Source organism: Microtus oregoni, unplaced genomic scaffold (genome assembly GCF_018167655.1).
Source record: "Microtus oregoni isolate MIOR12 unplaced genomic scaffold, Mior012 001192F_ref0000359, whole genome shotgun sequence".
Classification (NCBI taxonomy): Eukaryota; Metazoa; Chordata; class Mammalia; order Rodentia; family Cricetidae; genus Microtus; species Microtus oregoni.
The window spans coordinates 1-19,696 of NW_024545166.1; the positions used below are offsets into that span (position 1 = coordinate 1).

Genomic DNA, 19,696 nt, shown 5'->3' on the forward strand with positions numbered 1-19,696 from the left:
AAAGTGGAAGAGCTGGAGAGATGGTTCAGCAGTGAAGAGCACTGCCTGCTTCTGCAGAAGCCTCAGGTTATGTTCCCAGCACTCTCACAACCGTCCAAAACTCCAGTTCCAGAGATCCTACCCCCTCTCCTGACTTCCATGGGAGCAGGCACCCATGTGGTGTATACATACATGTAGGCAAAACGATTATACATATAAAATGTTTGTTTCAAGACAGGGTTTCTCTATGTAGCCATGGCTGTCCTGGAACTCACTCTGTAGACCACGCTGGCCTCGAGCACACAGAGATCTATCTACCTGCCTCTGTCTCCCAGTGCTGGTAATAAAGGTGTGCACCACCACTGCCCAGCAGAATATTTTTTAAAGCTGGAGAATGATAGAAGAAAACATTCAACATTGCTCTCTGAACTCCATATGCACATACGCGCACACTCACGCAAACATAGAAAGGTGAGAACACCCACACACATCCACACAACACATAAAGGGGCAAGAAACTCACACACATGCATATACCACACAAACAGACCCACAAAAACACCAAATACACGAAACACACAAACACACACACTCAAACACACACATATACACCAAATACATACACAACAAACACACACACACACACACACACACACACACACACACACACACACACACAAGCACAGAAGCAAACCAAAGCAGCACATTCTTGGTGCAGAGCTGAAAAGAGTATGAAGTCTTACACCACGGAAAGAACAGGATTTGGAAACATCAGGTATTTAAGGCTTTTGTGGAAGTTCATTTTAAGGCATTCATGTGCATCAGACATTTAACATCTTGAATGTTCTCTGCATGATAGAGATACTCCACACCATCACCTGCAGAATTACTGGATAAGCAAGTGAAGAAAATAACAAAAGAACAGGCCCAACGTCATCCCCACCTTAGACAAAGGCTCACATTTCCTGTGTGTGTTGACCTTATGAGTATCAACCATGAGATTCCAGCCCTTTGGTGAGTGAAAGATGCTGACAAAAAGGGTTCAAGACAATGAGAAAGATCAGTGAGACAGGTTATACATCAGGGTTCCAGACCAGGACTGGACAATCACAAAGAGTCTGGAGATGACAATAATGGAGAGGAAAAGGAAGCTGAAGAAATTCTGGGTTAGCCTCTCCACCTTGGTGTAGCTAGGTAATTCACCTAGACATGAGTATGAAAGGAAATGAGCTACAGAACAGACCTGAAGAACTGATGGACTTGCTTTTTACCAATTTAGCGGATACTTTGAACTATGTGCATCATCTATTCATCATGAGCATCTCATGCTTTTGACCTAAAGGCATATCTTTTAGGTAATGAAAAACACAGCTGTTATTAAGTCTAGTTTTTCTCAACACATCTTTATGTTTGCAAGACTCTTTAAATCCTGGGTACGTTAAAATTTTAACAAATCGTATTTTTAATTTGCAGTGAGAATGTATTTTATAGATTTTTCAAAAGTGTCAAATGCATAAGTTCTTGAATGAGTAGTAGCAGAAGAAATTAGAACTCACTTGTAAAGGGTATTAAAGTTTTTGTTGTCTTTTTCAGTCCTCCAGAAGAGCTACTCAGCTGCTGCCTATTGCAGGATTAGGAAAGCTTCCCTCCCCACAATCATCTTAATGTCTCAGAGGGTAAATTTTTAAGATCCACTGAGAGCCCAGTGCTGCTCCAGTGACTGGGCCATGCCCCTCCCTGCTCCCGGCTGTACAGTACATCATAGGCCATCATTCTTGGCAGGCTTGGGAACATTGCTTTGTTTGGTTTCCTCAAAAGAGCACAAGAAGCTCTACCAGACATTCAGCTTTATGTTTCCTACTAGGAAAACATCCAATACCTAATATAAGATTGGTATATGACTTTGCCTCTGCAAGATCTTGGACTTGGGGTTCTCGTCATCTGTCTGGCAATTCAAGGAATGTCAGTGTCTTCTTATATGGGTTACGTCACTGGGATAGATGATCTGAATTGCCTGATCTACCGATTCTGGATGAAGAAGTCCAATTCAGAATTTTACTGTTGCCTTTTTTCTTAGATCCTGTGGCTTGAGAATTGAACTGAAGCCAATACTTGATTTGCTGCAGTGGTTTCTGCATCTCCGCAAGGGTTCTACCTCTAGCTACTCATTGATCTCCTTTTATTCACATTGTCATTCCCCACTCAGGGCTGTGCAAGTGTCTCAGGGATTTCATGTCTGTGATACCATTTATGTTTTGTGAACTGTGCACTGTTGTGTGTGATGTACTTTTAATCCACATAATTTGCTGCTACATATCTCGGTCTGTTTTATGCTCCTCGCTTTCACTAACTACACACTTTCAAGTCTTCGTCTATTTAGAAACCATGTGAAATTGATCTTGTCAGTTGGAGAACAGGCAGGAATTATTAGCAGATTTACAGATACTACAAAATATAGCAATATCACCGTGTGACACAAGAACAGTAGCGTCTCGTCTCACAAAGACAGTAGGGAGGTTTGGTGAGTTACTGTGCTCTTTATCCTTCAATCCTGATGTAGTTCTAAACCAGTCTAAAATAAGGACGTCTATTTTGATTGTAACTAATCACATAGCAACATTTGGCTCTGTACACTAATGTGCATTTCAACATACATGACTTTGACGTTGCACTCTGCTAAACATTTCCAAAACCCTTTTGTTAATAAAATACTACTTTTTAAAGGCTCAGATCTGTCCTTCACCTTTATGGCAATACAATGTTAACTGGATCTACTTTGAATAGTCTTCTTGGAAAAGATGGAAAGAGGTGGGCTGCTGGGGCGGCTCTCTTGGATCATAACAGTTAACGGCTAAATTTTCAGGCACTTGAGACCCATTCCTAAATACTGGCAATTGCTATAATAAAAACTGTATAAGCTCACCACATTCATTGTAGTGTAAATGAAGAAATACTATGTGCATCCAAATTCTCTAATCTCTAATTATTGTTAATATCTCACTACTGACCATGTTCAAGCAGTAACTTAAAGTACTAGTGTGAAAAAAGTATCTCCAACTTGGGAGTTCACTGACATATTGGAACTGTGTAATCAGCAAATGAGACAACCTAGAGAATTCCCCTTAAACACCCCTCCCCCTAGAAAGCCTATGCTTGGCTTGCATAACAGCATATATTCTTTTACTTTAACACTTCTTGTTCAAATTGACCCACTCTAGAGATGCTCTGCAATGATGGGTATGTTCAGACCTAACCAATAACGTCATATAACATACGAGAGTCAAAATATAGCAGAGGTGAGGATTTTTAGACTCTGAACTGTGACAGTACATGACAAAGGGAGACAAACCAAAAAGCTTAACACTGAACATTTGCACCGATATCCAAAGAGAACTAAAATATGCCAGATAGAGACCCTTTCATTATAAAACACTGGAGGGCAGAGTGTCAGGTCTGAAAACCCTGAAAGAAAGGCAATAGGCCTCACAAAAAATGAAAGGGCCCAAATACTGAGTTTCTATCCTTCCTCAAATGTGTATTGTATTTTTTCTGTTGTCTTCCCTCTCCTTGTGCCACATCCTTCAACAAAAACATACCCTCCCCTTCCCCAAGCTCAACTGTGGAACCAAGGCAAGGCTTGGACCAAACCCTACTGCAGGACCATGGGAACACAGTCATCTGTCACTGGAGGATAATGAACTGGGGGATCATGGGAAGAAAGGGGGTATGAGATGGGCTTCAGTCCAGATTAATTCTCTGAATCCTCATTGATTTTACATGTTTGTTCCTCTGCCATCAGATAGAGAATATAAGAATCCTGACTCTTCAGAGCCTCTGAAGACAAAGGAATTGTGGTGATTGGATAGCATCATCATCACACAGGTGTCATTGGAAACAGAAGCAGGAAGCCAGGCAAGGAGAAGTGTACTAGAATATTAACACTTGAGTGGCTGAGGCAGGAAAATCACCACAAGGTCTTCATAGGCAAATCTCAGGTATGCAGTGAATTCAAGGCCAGTCTGCACTGCATACTGAGACCCTGATTTTTTTTTAAATAAGGCAAAGAAGGAAGGAAGGTACAATAAAAAGTCCAGATCAAGTTATGTTCACTTCGCTAGCTGTCTGCCTGGTAAGGCCTGCAGTGCATGTGTTTGGAACATCAATCGAAGATTCAGAATATTCAGGCTTTAAAAGTGTTCCTAGAAAGTGGGAAGTACTCTACAACACATGGGCACAGGAGACCACTTCCTATGTATAACCCCAGCAGCACAGACATTAAGGGCATCCTGAATAAATGGGACCTCCTGAGACTTAGAAGCTTCTGTAAAGCAAAGGACACTGTCACTAAGACAAAAAGGCAACCCACTGACTGGGAGAAGATCTTCACCAACCCCACAACTGACAAAGGTATGATCTCCAAAATATATAAAGAACTCAAGAAACTAGACTGTAAAATGCTAATCAACCCAATTAGAAAATGGAGCAATGAGCTGAACAGAGAATTCTCAACAGAAGAACTTCAAATGGCCAAAAGACACTTAAGGTCATGCTCAACTTCCTTAGTGATCAGGGAAATGCAAATCAAGACAACTTTAAGATACCATCTTACACCTGTCAGACTGGCTAAAATAAAAAACACCAATGATAGCCTTTGCTGGGGAGGTTGTGGAGAAAGGGGTACACTCATCCATTGCTGGTGGGAATGCAAACTTGTGCAACCACTTTGGAAAGCAGTGTGGCGGTTTCTCAGGAAATTCGGGATCAACCTACCCCTGGACCCAGCAATGCCACTCTTGGGAATATACACAAGAGAGGCCCTATCATACAACAAAAGTATATGCTCAACTATGTTCATAGCAGCATTGTTTGTAATAGCCAGAACCTGGAAACAACCTAGATGCCCTTCAATGGAAGAATGGATGAAGAAAGTGTGGAATATATACATATTAGAGTACTACTCAGCAGTAAAAAACAATGACTTTTTGAATTTTGCATGCAAATGGATGGAAATAGAAAACACTATCCTGAGTAAGGTAAGCCAGACCCAAAAAGAGGAACATGGGATGTACTCACTCATAATTGGTTTCTAGCCATAAATAAAGGACATTGAGCCTATAATAAGTGATCCTAGAGAAGCTAAATCAGAAGGTGAACCCAAAGAAAAACATGTACTCATCCTTCTGGATATTAACCTTCATCAGGTGATGAAAGGAGACAGAGACAGAGACCCACAGTGGAGCACCGGACTGAAACCCCAAGGTCCAAATCAAGAGCAGAAGGAGAGAGAGCACGAGCAAGGAACTCAGGACCGCGAGGGGTGCACCCACACAATGAGACAATGGGGCATGTTCTATCAAGAACTCACCAAGGCCAGCTGGCCTGGGTCTGAAAAAGCCTGGGATAAAACCGGACTCACTGAACATAGCGGACAATGAGGACTGCTGCGAAGTCCAGAACAATGGCAATGGGTTTCGATCCTACTGCACGTACTGGCTTTGTGGGAGCCTAGTCTGTTTGGATGTTCACCTTACTAGACCTGGAAGGAAGTGGGAGGTCCTTGGACTCCCCACAAGGCAGGGAACCCTGACTGCTCTTCAGGCTGACGAAAGAGGGGGAGTTGATTGGGGGAAGGGGAGGGAAATGGGAGGCGGTGGCGGGGAGGAGACAGAAATCTTTAAAAAAAAAAATAATAATAATAATAATAAGGAGGAGGAGGAGGAGGAGAAGAAGGAGAAGAAGAAGAAAATAAACAAAATAAAATGGAAATGTTTTATAAATTAAAAGATTATTTGGCTTCTAAAAAAAAGTGTTCCTATAATTCCTATCAATTACCTGATGTATTACTCTGGGTAACAAATTATTATGGCCATTTTTGGGAAGGCCATGTGACTGATGTCTGCAGCATCAAGTTTTGAAATTTCACCCAATAATTAATTTAAAAAACTAAAGTATTTGTTCACTTGGGGCTTGGTGAAGGTAAACAATCCTCTGTGATATTTGTCTGACACTATTTAAAAACAGCTCGTGTTGTTCAGTGCCTACATCATGTTTATTATTATTTTTTCACACACACATATGCCTAGACACAGTGACAAATCTTCAGGATTCCACATGGATGATTACAAACAGGCGTGTGCCAGTGCATATACAATCACAGGACAAATGAAAACGCTGAGATGCAAACCCACTCAGAATCCCATTGATCGATCACATTGGATAACAAAATACTGGTTTTGTAAGAATCATAAAAAACCATTATTCCAAAGAAATAATGGATATAGTTCAACATCAATCTTCAGTCAAGTAGACTCCCTATATCATAAAAAGGCCTGAAAGTTTATAAAATTCTTTAACACTTAAAATAATAATTTTAAAAAGGCAGGCATGGTGGTACATGCCTGTAGTCCCAGCACTTGGGAGGTGGAGGCAGAAGGATTGGGAGTTCAAAGTCATTGTCAACTATATACTGAATCCGAGGCCAGGCTGGCTACATGAGAACTTGTTTCAAAAATAAACAATTTACAAATGTTAGTCATTTTAGACATGAAACAGGATACCACACAGGCAGTGCTCTAGAGAGGCCTCCTACTCCCGGCTCTCAGGTCAAGTAGGACATGCACTCCAGATGTCCAGAAAGTGAGACAGAGCTGGCAGGCTTTGGTGGCAGGCAGGAACTAGGAGACTGTGGTCCTCTCTCTCCATCACTACCTGAAAATAAAAGGAAAAGTCAGAGTCAGGTTACATACGTCTCCACGCAGTAAGCCCACACACTTTGGTGCCACACCGAATCTATGATTTGTCACTGAAACCAGAAACAAACACCCCCCATATCTCTGATCCTGGCTCTAGCGTTTCTCAGTCAGGGTCACCATTATTTTTGTCAATCCTGAGGTCTTCAGATAGGATTCTCCCCTTCTCAGAGATGTACTGTCTCTTCACACCCCTCCCCCATATTTTCTGACCCAGCCTGAATCACCCACTCTGCCAGACCTCTGTGAGAAGCTAGGTCTCCAGCTTCCTTCACGGTCCTTTGTTCTTTGATGCCCACCACCCAAAGTGGCTTCCCACTAACACACTTCATCAGGGTTTTTATTTAGGCTTCTCATTGGGGCTCAGCCTTCCCGTCCAGCCTCCCAACTATGCCATTTTCCTCTGAGCAGTGACCACATGGAGCAGTGAGCATGTAGGGAAACATTCCAAATGGAAAGCATCCAAGCTACAAGGGAAATGCCTTGAAGACGTCAGCATGATCTCGTTCCATTGCGGACCCTTATCCTCCATGCATGTCCTCCCAGTCTTCCTCGGTCTCCAGTGGACTGAAGATATTGCCATGGGCTGCGAGTTATTACACCTAGTTCTATTCCTTCCCTTGACATGCCCTTGGACTCCAATAAGACTTGGCCACCTTGGACGGGGGCTCAGTCTACAGGGACATTTTGTTGTCACTGTGGTGCTGGTGGTTTTGTTTTTACTTCATGTCAGGCCATTTGCTGTTGAGCAAAAGCACTTCAGAACTGGGGATTCACCGAGAAGCCCCTGATTTCCATCTCCCACCTTGGACTGAGCATCTGAAATGCCTGATCCAGAAGGTCCAAATCCAGGTTTCCACATATTACCACAACCAGTTCACCACAACCCTTCCAATTTCCCAACAACCCCTACCTCAGGCTCCATCTTGAAGAAGACAGCTACCTGGCATGCTGCCACGATGTTGCAGAGAGGCAGAATCACAAGGATCCTGAGAAGAGTTTTTCAGGGCCAACAGGGCCTCTGCGGCCTCCAGCTTCCTCTGCCACTCTAAGAGAGCAACAACAGAATCCTGCTTGGTGGCATTAGGGACCTGCAAAGGAAATGGCATCAGATAATGGCATCTGGGAAACCACACCTCCTCTCACTAACACAGGTGCCCCTTTAAGTATCCAGTTCCATCCAGCACCCACCCCCACCCTAGGCTTTTTTGCTCTTCCCATTCACTAAGCTCATTCCCTCCCAGGGACCTGGACCCCACTACTTTGCCAGGACCTGTGGCTGCAGAAGAAGAGGGCCAGGGGTAGCACTGGGTTGCAGGGTCGCACTTGAAAATCTAGAAACAAGGAGAGGAGAGGCCAGGGGATGAAACCCTCTGGTGGAAACCTACTACTGGAACACTTGGCAGACCAGGGGTTTTCAAACCAGGCTGGGGAAATCTGAACGATTCCAAGATGTTTGTCCTTTTCAACCAGCCACCTTCTTGGCCTGTTTCCTTTTAAAACGTCTATATTTTTCTTGACATGCTAACTTCTACCAAATCTTTCTTCCCTGTGCTGCAATGAAGATGACAAAGAACCCAAAGAGACTATGCTCTAATCTGCACAGCCGCCAGAAAGATGGGTGTAGTAATAAGAGTTTATTATTATTACATATGGCAACCTTATTATTACATATGGCAACCACGAAGGGACAACTGCTTCCACATAAAGCCTGAGACAGCTTGGGAAGTAATTCTAGAACAAAATGAAAGCATTGTGCCTGGTTTCTTGGTAGCAGCAATTTCTCGGTTCTACTCTGCTTGCTAGAGGCAAGCAAGCGCCGCATCTAAGAGAGGCTTCCTGACTCAGCTTTAGCTGCAAAGCCTGCAGCTCATTAAGAGGTTCTGCCACGAAACACTTAAACGGTGTTGACGAAAAGCTGAACACATGCTTTTCAGTTTTCAGCCATAGCAGGAAAAAAGCTGCGCCGTTTAAAAATGCCAGCTTTCTGGGCTGTCCTGCCAGGGCAAACTCTGACTCTTTTACGCAGGCGGTTCATGCCTACAGCCAGTACCTCAGCCATGAGGCTGGAAAGCTAAGGAATGGACTGGATCTAGCTGGCAAAGCCACGCCTTTAGTCCTACTGAGTTTGCTTGGTAAATTAAAGATTCATGTGGTCAGAAAAAGAGAGATATACAGTAAAGAGAGATTCAAAGACAGAGAAAATTTCTGAATGGTTTAAAGTGTGTTAAAAATATATGCAGACTAAAATTTAAAGTTCTTAAAAGTAAAAAACAAAAAAAGGAAGAGAGTTGTTGTGTGTGGTAGCACACGCCTTTAATCCCAGTGCCTAGAAGGCAGAGGCAAACAGATCTCTGTGAGTTCAAGGTGTAGTAGCAAACACCTTTAATCCCAATGCCTGGGAGGCAGAGACAGGCGGATCTCTGAGAGTTCTAAGACAGCCTGGTCTACAGAGTTACTTCAGGTCAAAGATACAGAGAACCTGTCTCAAAAAGCAAAGAGTTAAAAGTAAAAATAAACAAAATAGAGGTTAAAACAAAGCTGCACAAAGATGGAAAATATACAGAGAATTTTGATACTGTATGCTATTATGCTCTCTTTGAATCGTTTGAATGCTGAGGAAGGACCAACAGCTGCTAAAAGATATTTATTTGTAGATGCTGCTGAGCTAATCCAACATGGATGTTTTGATGCCTTGGCTTTGAAATTTGGATCTAAGGACATGATACTTTGGAAAGGAGTTTCTTATTTTGTTTTCACAGAGGATGAGACGCTGTTCATTTCTTCTATACCGATTTGGTATGATGGACCACGCCCTCCTGAAGGGTTGGTGTGAACACCTTCAGAAAATTGCTTCGCTCAACTGCCAACTGAGATGAAACTAGCACACAGGTTATACCATGAAAGACCTAATTAACGACGCCCCCATTCAGCAGGAAGCAGTTTGGAGAGAAAAAACTGCGCCCATGTTCCCAAATATGGTTTATAAACGTTCTTTTACATTTAAAGGGGGATATGATATAGGTATGAATAATTTGCATTAGTATAGATTTTGCTTTATTGATAGAGATTTAAGGTCAATTTTGTTATATATATATAAGTGTTTCTGATTTTGATTAAGGTATCGTGATTGTGTAGTTTATTTAAATATATACTGTATAATTAAGAAATATAGGTTGTTAATGGATAATCATCGATAATAGTAAAGCTTGTAGTCATGTTAGTTAGATTTTCTAGATATATAGAGATATAGTTTAGATAGATATTCTTCATGTCTTTCAAATATTACAGAATAGGACATTTAATGTTTTAATAACTGAGGACTTTTCATGACAATGAGACACTCTGCTCCTGGCAGCACCAATCTACTTCAAGAGGAAGATGGGCATCGAAGAGGCACCTTATGGAGTTTGATAGCCATTTGGGCAAGAAACTGCTCTTGCCTGGACTATTGCATAAACTGGACACAGAGAACCCGCAGAGAGGGGACTACTGAACTTGCCTAAGGTGAGATGATCTTTCGGGGTTCCTGATTCATTTTGAAAGAGTCTGCAAGACATTCTGCAGGACACAACAGATAGTGACTGAACTGACTTTGAATTTTCCTGCTTTATGGAAATGTCTGCTGGATACCATGGGCCTGAAGGCTGAAGATGGATGCCCCAACGGTACAAAAGAACTTTGGGTGACTGTCCAGGCAGCGAGATGTCTTTGTCATTTCTAGAGTTTGAAGTTTCTTAGTTCTTGTTTACTTAGGTAATATATCTTTCTGGAGTCTTTGATGGAGTTAAGAATAGTTAGTTATAGTTATAGTTTTCCTTAGTTATGATAAAGATTATTGTAACTTTTACTTGATAACTGTTTTGTTATATGTAATTTTGCTATGTTAAAGCCTTTTTTTTTTTGTTTAAACCGAAAAAGGGGAAATGATGGAGGAAGGTCATTGGCTAATAAAGGAACTGCCCTGGCCCATTTTATTGGTTAGAGGATAGGTGGGAGGAGTAAACAGAACAGAACGCTGGGAGGAAGAGGAAGTGAGCTCAGAGTCGCAACAGCTCTGCTCTCAGGAGCAGACGCCTGAGAGAGATGCCATGCCCCACTCCCGGAATGAAGCTCCGACCCAGGATGGACATAGGCTAGAATCTCCCCGGTAAGCGCACCTTGGGGTGCTACACACAGATGATTAGAAATGGGCTAAATTAATATGTGAGAATTAGCCTAGAAGAGAATGGGCCACGCAGTGATTAAATGAATACAGTTTGTGTGTTGTTATTTCGGGGCATAAGCTAGACAGGCTGCCGGGGTGCTGGGAACGCAGCCCCGCCACTCTTATTACTACAGATGGGAGCCCCTCCTTTTTCAGGTACTGGCTCTTGCTTCCTTTTTTTCCCAGTCCACAGTGGTTATGAATTGATGAGTCAGTCTCTGTTCAAATGGTGTCAGTAACAGACAGGGACCGTGACAACTGCTAATGCCCCCCCCCCCCCCTTAACTGTATGAGCAGATCTGTGTCTCTGGAATGCTAGACGACTCATAATGGAGTCCCAGCTAACTGCAGACTCTCTAATTTGGCATCAAAGCCCAGGGAGATGCCTGGTTCCTGCCCTTTGTCTGCAGACACACTGCCAGGACATACTGCCCCTATATACCCACACAAGACGTGGGGTGCAAGGCATTTGAACTCATTGGACAGTAACTCAATGTGACCTTAGCTGATTGGGTAATGTATGCATATATGCCAGTGAACATACACATTGAACCAGATCTGCACCTTGATGCTGGTCTGTGGAGGAGGTCTGTTTCCCAGGAAGCTCTGTGACTCTGTCTTTCTCCCCTCTCCCCTACTGAGATGCTAATGAGAGGGGAAACCCACAATGAAGGACAAGCCAGGCCTTTCTCTAGGAAGTCTTCTCTATTGACTTTAGCATTCCTTTAGGCCTCTATAGCATTCCCCATCATGACCCCAAATTCCAACCGAATCTTCTCTCACATCCATCTGTTGTGATATGGAGCAACAGCCCAGGCTCATTCAGGGCTTCCTATGTGGTACACCTTCTTCTACTTCTCTTGTCAATGTCATGAACGTAGCCTGTTGTCCCGGAGTGGCTACCAGAAAACATAGACTTGGAAAGATGAAATCACTTATTGGAACCCTCAAGATTAGGAATTCTCAAGGCGAAGTGCCTTCTCTTCACTCCTCCTTCTGAGGTGATGCCTCCTCCTCCTCCACACTTCCTCTTCTCCTATTACATTTCTTCTTCCTTCTCCTCTTTCTCCTTTCTCATTTGCCAATCTCCCATGGCACCAACCACAGTGCTTAACATGGAGTAATATGGATACAGCTGGCTTTAGGGCCATATTCAACTCACCTTTTGGGCCTGACAGATGGATCACGAGGTGCCCAGGAAAAAGAAATCGCTGGTTGCTGCTCCAATTTCACTGGAACATGGGGCAGAATTGCCCATTCTCTCTGCTGGCTAGGCATATGAGTTCCCTGAGAACTTCCCTGCCAGAGTAGAGACAATAGTAGGAATTTGGGTACCCAGCCTACCATGAAAAGAGGAGAGATGAACATGTTGTCAGATGACTACAGCAACTCAGAATGTCAGAACTTGAAGCCCTTGAAGATCATTGAGGCTTACCTTTAATTTTAATTTTCAGTTCACACTAAAATCCAGGAAGATGCAGTTAAACCTGAGCTCACATGGTAAATCACGGCCGATGTGGGGATGGAACCCAAGACTTTAGGACACAGTACAAAGGGTCAGGGGAGGAGCTTCTGGAATCACCTCCCATAAGCACCAGAATCTCCTTACCTCCTGTGGAACTTTGTGGGACCTGGCCTCCCTCTTGTGCACAGTGCTCTCCTGCCCATCTGTAAAACACCAGGCACAGCTTACATAAGCCTCACTGACACCATCCTTCCAAATATTCCGGCCCCATTTGGAGGGTTTACCACACTATGCCTCTTTCCCAACTCTTGGGTTGCTTTCTTTTTCTAGTGAATGGCCACTGTGGAGCCTGATTCAATAGGGGCAGGAGAACACTCAGGGCTAAGTAGCAAGACAGTGATAAAAGTAACAAACTTACCACTCAGCAACAAATGTCTACCTATAGAAAATATAAGCAAGGGATGTGGACATTTCTCCAAAGCATTTAATTCCTAACATTGGTTTGATGAGCAATTACCAACAGTCCCACTGCAATCTCAAGACAGGGATGCTGACAGAATTACTCATGTTCCCTCCACCTAAATTCAGGTTCCTTCCCTAACCAAAGACACTCACTGCGGCTTTCTGCTACACCAGCCAGCTTCTTGCCATGCTTGTAGAATTTAGGAGCAACAGCCATATTCTTTATCAGTCCTTGATCCAGGTGCCTCTTCAGCCTTGTCCTCTGCTCTTTCTTTGAGGCGATCACAGCAGGCAAGAGCCCATGCTGTTCCCTAAAGTGAAGGATGGAAGGACCAAGGTTAGCAATGTGGAATAGGCCTGACCCTTACCTTGCCAGACATGACACTCACAAGAAGGCAGTGCTCTGTGACATTTGAGGCATGGAAGAGGCAGAAACGCTTTTTATCCCTGCTTTGGGTAGAGAAGCAGTGGTTGTAGAAGTTGTACGAGTGGCCTATAGGCCTTCTGAAGGCAAATTCTTTCCCCCGGGGAGCTCCAGTCTCATGCCCACTGCTACATGTGGAGTCAGAAAAGCAGCGGGGTAAGGCAGGTATGAGTTATGCTGCATGGCTTTAGGGTCAGGAGTGGGGGTCAGAGTAGCACCTGGGTCCCCCATCTCCAGGTTACTTACTCTGTCCTTAGAAAACTACATCTTCAGTGACTGGGACTTTTCTCTCTATTGTGCTCACTGTTGGACTAAGCTTTCACTTCCTCGTTTCCCTATGCTTTCTCAATTTTCACCTAGGCCTTCTTATATAGTACCCTTCACAGAGTCCCACATTGATGGAGTAAGGTCATTGGTTAAATTTGTAGTAATAGGAGCGGCGGGGCTGCGTCCCCAGCACCCCGCCTGCCTGGCTAGCTTATGCCCGAATTAACAACACACAAACTGTATTCATTTAATCACTGCTTGGCCCATTTCTATCTAGCCTCTTCTAGGCTAATTCTCACATATTAATTTAGCCCATTTCTAATCATCTGTATAGTGCCCCTAGGTGTGCTTACCGGGAAGATTCTAGCCTATGTCCTTCCTGGTTCGGAGCTTCATCGCGTGCATCTGCCTGGGAGCTGGGAGCATGGCGTCTCTCTGAGGCGTCTGCTCCCGAGAGGAGAGCTGTGGAGTCTGAGCTCACTTCCTCTTCCTCCCAGCGTTCTGTTGTTTACTCCTCCCACCTATCTTCTAACCAATGAGGGCCAAGCAGTTTCTTTTTATTTAACCAATGACCTTCCTCCATCACCACATATACGAAGCTCTTCACAGTCTCACAGATGTTCAACCTGATCATGAGTTTTTCTGTTTATCTTCTCTCCTCACAATCCATTTTCAGGCCCAGACAGTCCTGCATCTTCAACAATCACTACACTCCATCCATTCTGTCGCATCATTAATTGTCTTCCTCATGGCCTTCATTCTTTCACTTTCGGCCTGGGATTTTATGTCCCATGCTCTCAGACAGGAGTCTCATGAATGCCTTATTTCCCTTACCTTTTCATTAAGGTTGTTTGCACACTTAACCTCAATCTTGATTACCACCTGGATCCCCCTTTACACTGCCTGTCCTCTTGCTTCTCATAAGGAATCACATTAGGCTACTCAAGAAGGTGAGGGAGGGGGATCAGAACTTCCATACCATTCTGGGTTAACTAGGGGGACAGTATCTCAAAACAAAAAAAGGTATCATTCAACAATACATAACCTACATGAGATGTAAGCAAAGGACAGAAATAGACAAATCTTTAAAGCATACAAAGGGCAAAGTGAAATATGAGCAAGGAGGTCAAGACCACGATGGGGACACCCACTGAAATAGTTTACCTCAGATACTGGGACCTCACCAACTCCAGCCAGACAGGGAAGGAACCAGATTACTACCAAATTAGACCCTCTGAATGTGGGACACAGCTGTATGGCTGAGGAAGACAAAAGGGCCCTGACAGTGGCACCAGAATTTATCCCTACTGCTGGTACTGGCTTTTTGGGAACCCGTTCTCTTTGGACGGATACCTTCCTCAGGCTAGATAAAGTGAGAATGCTCTTGGACGTTCCCAAAAACAATGTGCGCTGGATCCTCTGAGAATTGGGGGGGTGGGTGTGCAGTAGGTGGTAAGGTGAAGGGAATGGAAGAACGAGACGGATTGGGAATTGGGATTGGTATCTAAGTGAAAAAAGACAGTTTACTTTTGAAAAAAAAACAATACAACTAAAAATAGTAAGTGGTCATAAACTTGAGTGAGAGTGAAGTGGACATGAGAGGAATTGGAGGTGGAGAGGTAGGGGTGAAAATGATGTAGCCAAACTACTTGATGTGGAATTCCCCTCTGTATGCTGTGAATAACATTGGTTAATAAAGGAAACTGGCTTGGCCTGATTGGGCAGCGTAGAGCAAGGCAGGGAAAACTAAACTGAATAATTTTTAAATAACAAGACTTATGGTTGGACTCAGGAGATGACTCATCAAGTGAACATGCTTGCCATACAAGCCTGACAACCTGAGTTTGATCCCCCTGGGCCCAGAGAAAGGCCTGATGAGGTATCCTGGAAGAGAAATCACAGAACACTTGTAGTGAGATGGGAAGCGGCCCTGGAAGCTTCCTTTCTGCTAGCTAGCATTTACAGTACTAGAAGGTACTATGCAGGCTGCTGAGAGGAAGACCTCCTCAATATTCTTCCCTAGCTGTGAACCCTGTGAACTGCAGAAATGACCACCATGGCTATATATGTCCCTAGGTACCATAGTAAAATGTGTTACAGGGATAAACTGCTTTCTGCTTGGATTTAAGGCCTGCAAATCTGGCCAAGAATCCATGGTTGGGGAGCTCAAAGGTCCCAACGTAAATCTGCTATGGTGATTTTACTGAATAGATATAGTAGGCCTTATTCTTGAAATTTGTATATTTCAACCCATAGACTAGTGTATCTCCCAGACCCTGTCAGAGAAGTGTCTGTGTTTGAACAGTGAATGCCAATTAACTAAGAAACCTGTAACCATTCACGGTGTGGAGAACAAGTGATTATGGGATGCTAAGTCACAAATGGGACATCTATGTCATACACACCCCCAAGGCTATCCCTGGAAGAGGGGGAGGAAACATAAGACTCAGTGGTAGAGGAGGACAAGAATGAGATAATGTCGTCAGGAGACGCCAGGACTACTGCGTCCATGAACTCACAGCAGCTGTGGCTGCCCACCCAAGACCTGCACCAAAAAAAGTCAACATTCGACTATGAAGCAGGAAGGGGTTCTTGAGGGCCCACCTGTAACTGAGGTGTTATGGAGGTGTTGATGTCTTCTGGGGAAGGAAGAGTCACGATTTCTTTTAAGGCTGTGGCTACTGGTAAGGTGACCAAGCTCGGGTAGATGGCCTCATCCCCAGAAGTATTGCGAGAGCCCAAACTGGAGCCAATGGGTTATGAAAACAAACAAACCAAAAAATAGTACTAGAGAGATGGCTCAGCAGTTATGAGTGTGTACTGCTTTTGTAGAAGACCCAAGTTCAAATCCAAGCATTCACAACAGGAAATTGTTCATAATCTCTAACTCCAGCTACAGGGGATCCAACATCTTCTTCTGGCCTTCTTGGATACCAGCAGACACATGCAAAAGGCCCCATGTACATATATATTAATAAAAACTCTAACAGAATAAAAGGTAAGAGTTGGGGAGGTAGGGGTGGGCTTGGGAAGAGTTAAGGGGAGGAGTTGAGGGTAAATGTGATCAAAACACATTATATGAAATTCTCAAAGATGTAATAAAACTATTAAAAATATAAAGCAGCACAAGAAGTATTACAGACAAGTATTTCTCATGAACATAGATGCAAACCTCTCATGAAATGTTAGCAGTTTGAATCAGTGTATGGAAAAACATTCATTAACAAGTACACTTTACTCTAGGAATGCAAGACCATTTTACTATTAATTTTTCTTAGGTTTATTTATTTATGTGTGTGTGCGTATTCTACCTGCCTGTACATATGCACACCATTTGCCTGGTGTCCTCGGAGGTCAGATGAGGACACCAGATTCCCTAGAAGTGGAGTTCCAGGTGGTCATGAGCCACTTTGTGGGTTCTGGGAGTTGAACCCAGATTCTCTGCTGGAGTAACAAGTGCCCATAACTACTGAGCCATCACTCCAGTCCCTAGTTTGACACTTAAATACCACAAATAAAGCTAGCCTGGAGGTGCATTCCTATAATATTATTAGCACACAGGAAGCTGTAGCAAGTGGAACACCATAGGTTGGAGGCCAGACTGGGAGACACTGTGAATTCCAGCAGTTTGTCTCCTACAGAGTAAGACTGTATATAAAAAGAAAGGGCAGGAAAAGAAATCCATGAATGAATTTTACTGTATTAGTGGGATAACAGAAGAGTGGTCACTAAGATGTGTGCCGGAAAGGGGATGTGATAATCTGAAAACTCCAGTGATAAAAACATCAAAAAAGAAGGTATGCCAATTTAGGAACATAGGGGAATATTCTCAATCCCATAATATCTATCTGTAAAGAAACAAAAGCAAAAAACAAACCATAGAGGAAATGTTTCATGGTGAAATGCTAAATACACTTCTATTAATTTTTATGATTTCACACAAAATAATGGGCCTAATGACATTTTCACAATGGTGTATTATACTTTGCTCACATTGACCCCCATTACCCTCTGCTGTTCCCTGTCCATTGAGTCCCCTTCATCCATATAGAAAGGATCCCTTGTACTTCCAGGTCCTGCATACACACCCTTATCACATTTACAGTGGAAGGTTGATTCCTCACATCCAACAACATATGACACCTATCTTTTTTTTCTCTATTACCTTCTTTTCACACCCTTGGCTTTCCCTTCTTCCCTCAAATGTTCTCACTTTTACCTTGATGTATGGTCTAGGTTGTATTGTGACAGAAAACACGTGATAAGGGAAAGACAGAAATTTCCTGTCAATATCTAAGAAATGTGGCAGAATGTTGCTCCAGATGCTCACCACATGCACCCAGCATCATTCTTTAAGCCATAGCTGGTTCAGTCAGGCACGAACTGTAGACAGAGGCACATAGATTCAAAATGAAAAGGGGGAATCTTGAGGGAGGGGCAATCTGGGAGAAGTGGAGGATGGGAATAAACGTGATAACTGTGTGAAATTTTCAAAGAATATTTTTTGAGGGGTGCAATGAACTTTATTGATGGTATTCAAGAGAGTAGGGCTCCCTAAGGCCCCTCCTGCTATTCTGGGGGTCTGGAATGGAAACTGTGAGGGAGATGCTCAGTGTTAAGGGTTAGTTAGGCCAGGGACTGCTCAGCAGCCGAGGACCTCTCTCTTGCTGTGTCCTTGCTGGGATGGGTGGTCCAGGGTGGGCTTCTTAGTCCTTGGAGGCCATGTAGGCCATGAGGTCCACCACTCTGTTGCTGTAGCCGAATTCATTGTCGTACCAGGAAATGAGCTTTACAAAGTTGTCATTGAGAGCAATGCCAGCCCCAGCATCGAAGGTGGAAGAGTGGGAGTCACTGTTAAAGTCACAGGAGACGACCTGGTCCTCAGTGTAGCCCAGGATGCCCTTTAGTGGGCCCTCGGATGCCTGCTTTACCACCTTCTTGATGTCATCATACTTGGCAGCTTTCTCCAGGCGGCATGTCAGGTCCACGACGGACACATTGGGGGTAGGAACGCGGAAGGCCATGCCCTTGAGCTTCCCGTTCAGCTCTGAGATGACTTTGCCCACAGCCTTGGCAGCGCCAGTGGACGCAGGGATGATGTTCTGGGCAGCACCACGGCCATCTCGCCACAGCTTCCCAGAGGGGCCATCCACTGTCTTCTGGGTGGCCGTGATGGCATGGACTGTTGTCATGAGTCCTTCTACGATGCCAAAGTTGTCATGGATGACCTTGGCCAAGGGGGCTAAGCAGTTGGTGGTGCAGGAAGCGTTGCTGACAATCTTGAGGGAATTGTCATACTTGTCATGGTTCACACCCATCACAAACATGGGGGCATCGGCAGAAGGGGCGGAGATGATGACCCTCTTGGCCCCACCCTTCAAGTGGGCCCCAGCCTTCTCCATGGTGGTGAAGACACCAGTAGACTCCACAACATACTCGGCATCGGCATCCCCCCATTTGATGTTGGCGGGATCTCGCTCTTGGAAGATGGTGATGGCCTTCCCGTTGATGACAAGCTTCCCATTCTCAGCCTTAACTGTGCCTTTGAACTTGCCATGGGTGGAGTCATACTGGAACATGTAGACCATGTAGTTGAGGTCGATGAAAGGGTCATTGATGGCAACAACGTCCACTTTGCCAGAAGTGAAGGCAGCCCTGGTAACCAGGCGTCCAATACGGCCAAATCCATTCACTCCGACCTTCACCATCGTGTCTCTGGAACGAGGCTGGCACTGCAGGAAAAGAAGCGGCTGTCTCTAGAACAGGGAGGAGCAGAGAGCCTCAAAGAATATTTTTAAAAATATTTCCAGGCCCCATGAAAAGTCATCACCTGGTTGTTAGAAACGGTTTTGGCAAAGCTAGAAGATAAATTAGTATGAAAACAACAATAAACTACAAACAAATACACCAAAAGAGAATTTTTTAAAATGACAGTAACATTAAAATAAACAAAATATCTGTGAAGAATATGGGCACAAGCACTGGAACATTTGTTTAGAGAAAACTATTAAAATCTTGCTAATAGGTATTAAAATAAAGTATGCTCTGCTCACTGTTTAAAGCACTCAAAAGTTTTCCACTCTCTGTAATCATCAAGAGAAGGAAAAGTTATCGCTCAAGGATCTATAGCAGTGCTTATGACA

The 19,696-nt window shown here is 43.8% G+C and overlaps 1 protein-coding gene across 4 annotated transcripts; it reads right to left on the reverse strand.

Moving 5' to 3' along the window:
• Positions 1-640: 640 nt before the first annotated feature.
• On the reverse strand, positions 641-16,435 carry LOC121445829 (doublesex- and mab-3-related transcription factor C1-like). 4 transcript variants are annotated; one of them, XM_041647974.1, is made up of 9 exons: positions 16,158-16,435; positions 13,016-13,173; positions 12,545-12,603; positions 12,371-12,395; positions 12,098-12,275; positions 8,002-8,062; positions 7,672-7,819; positions 6,537-6,687; positions 641-868 (listed from the first exon to the last, which is right to left on the reverse strand). In XM_041647974.1, exons 2-8 carry the CDS (start codon positions 13,077-13,079, stop codon positions 6,578-6,580), a joined length of 645 nt encoding a protein of 214 aa, XP_041503908.1. In that variant the 5' UTR covers positions 13,080-13,173; positions 16,158-16,435; the 3' UTR covers positions 641-868; positions 6,537-6,577. The 4 variants fall into 4 exon arrangements, with proteins under 4 accessions (XP_041503908.1, XP_041503907.1, XP_041503910.1 ...); XM_041647973.1 differs by lacking the exon at positions 641-868 and having other exon boundaries at positions 5,703-6,687; positions 16,158-16,429; XM_041647976.1 differs by lacking the exon at positions 641-868 and having other exon boundaries at positions 5,703-6,687; positions 7,642-7,819; positions 16,158-16,410.
• Positions 16,436-19,696: the final 3,261 nt, after the last annotated feature.

Coding starts and splice junctions, on each gene's coding strand:
- LOC121445829 (XM_041647974.1), bottom strand. CDS start 13,079: ATGGCTGTTGCTCCTAAATTCTACAAGCATGGCAAGAAGCTGGCTGGT. Junction 7,820..8,001: donor CTCTTCTTCTGCAGCCACAG/GTCCTGGCAAAG, acceptor TTTCCTTTGCAG/GTCCCTAATGCCACCAAGCA. Junction 6,688..7,671: donor ACATCGTGGCAGCATGCCAG/GTAGCTGTCTTC, acceptor TTTTATTTTCAG/GTAGTGATGGAGAGAGAGGA.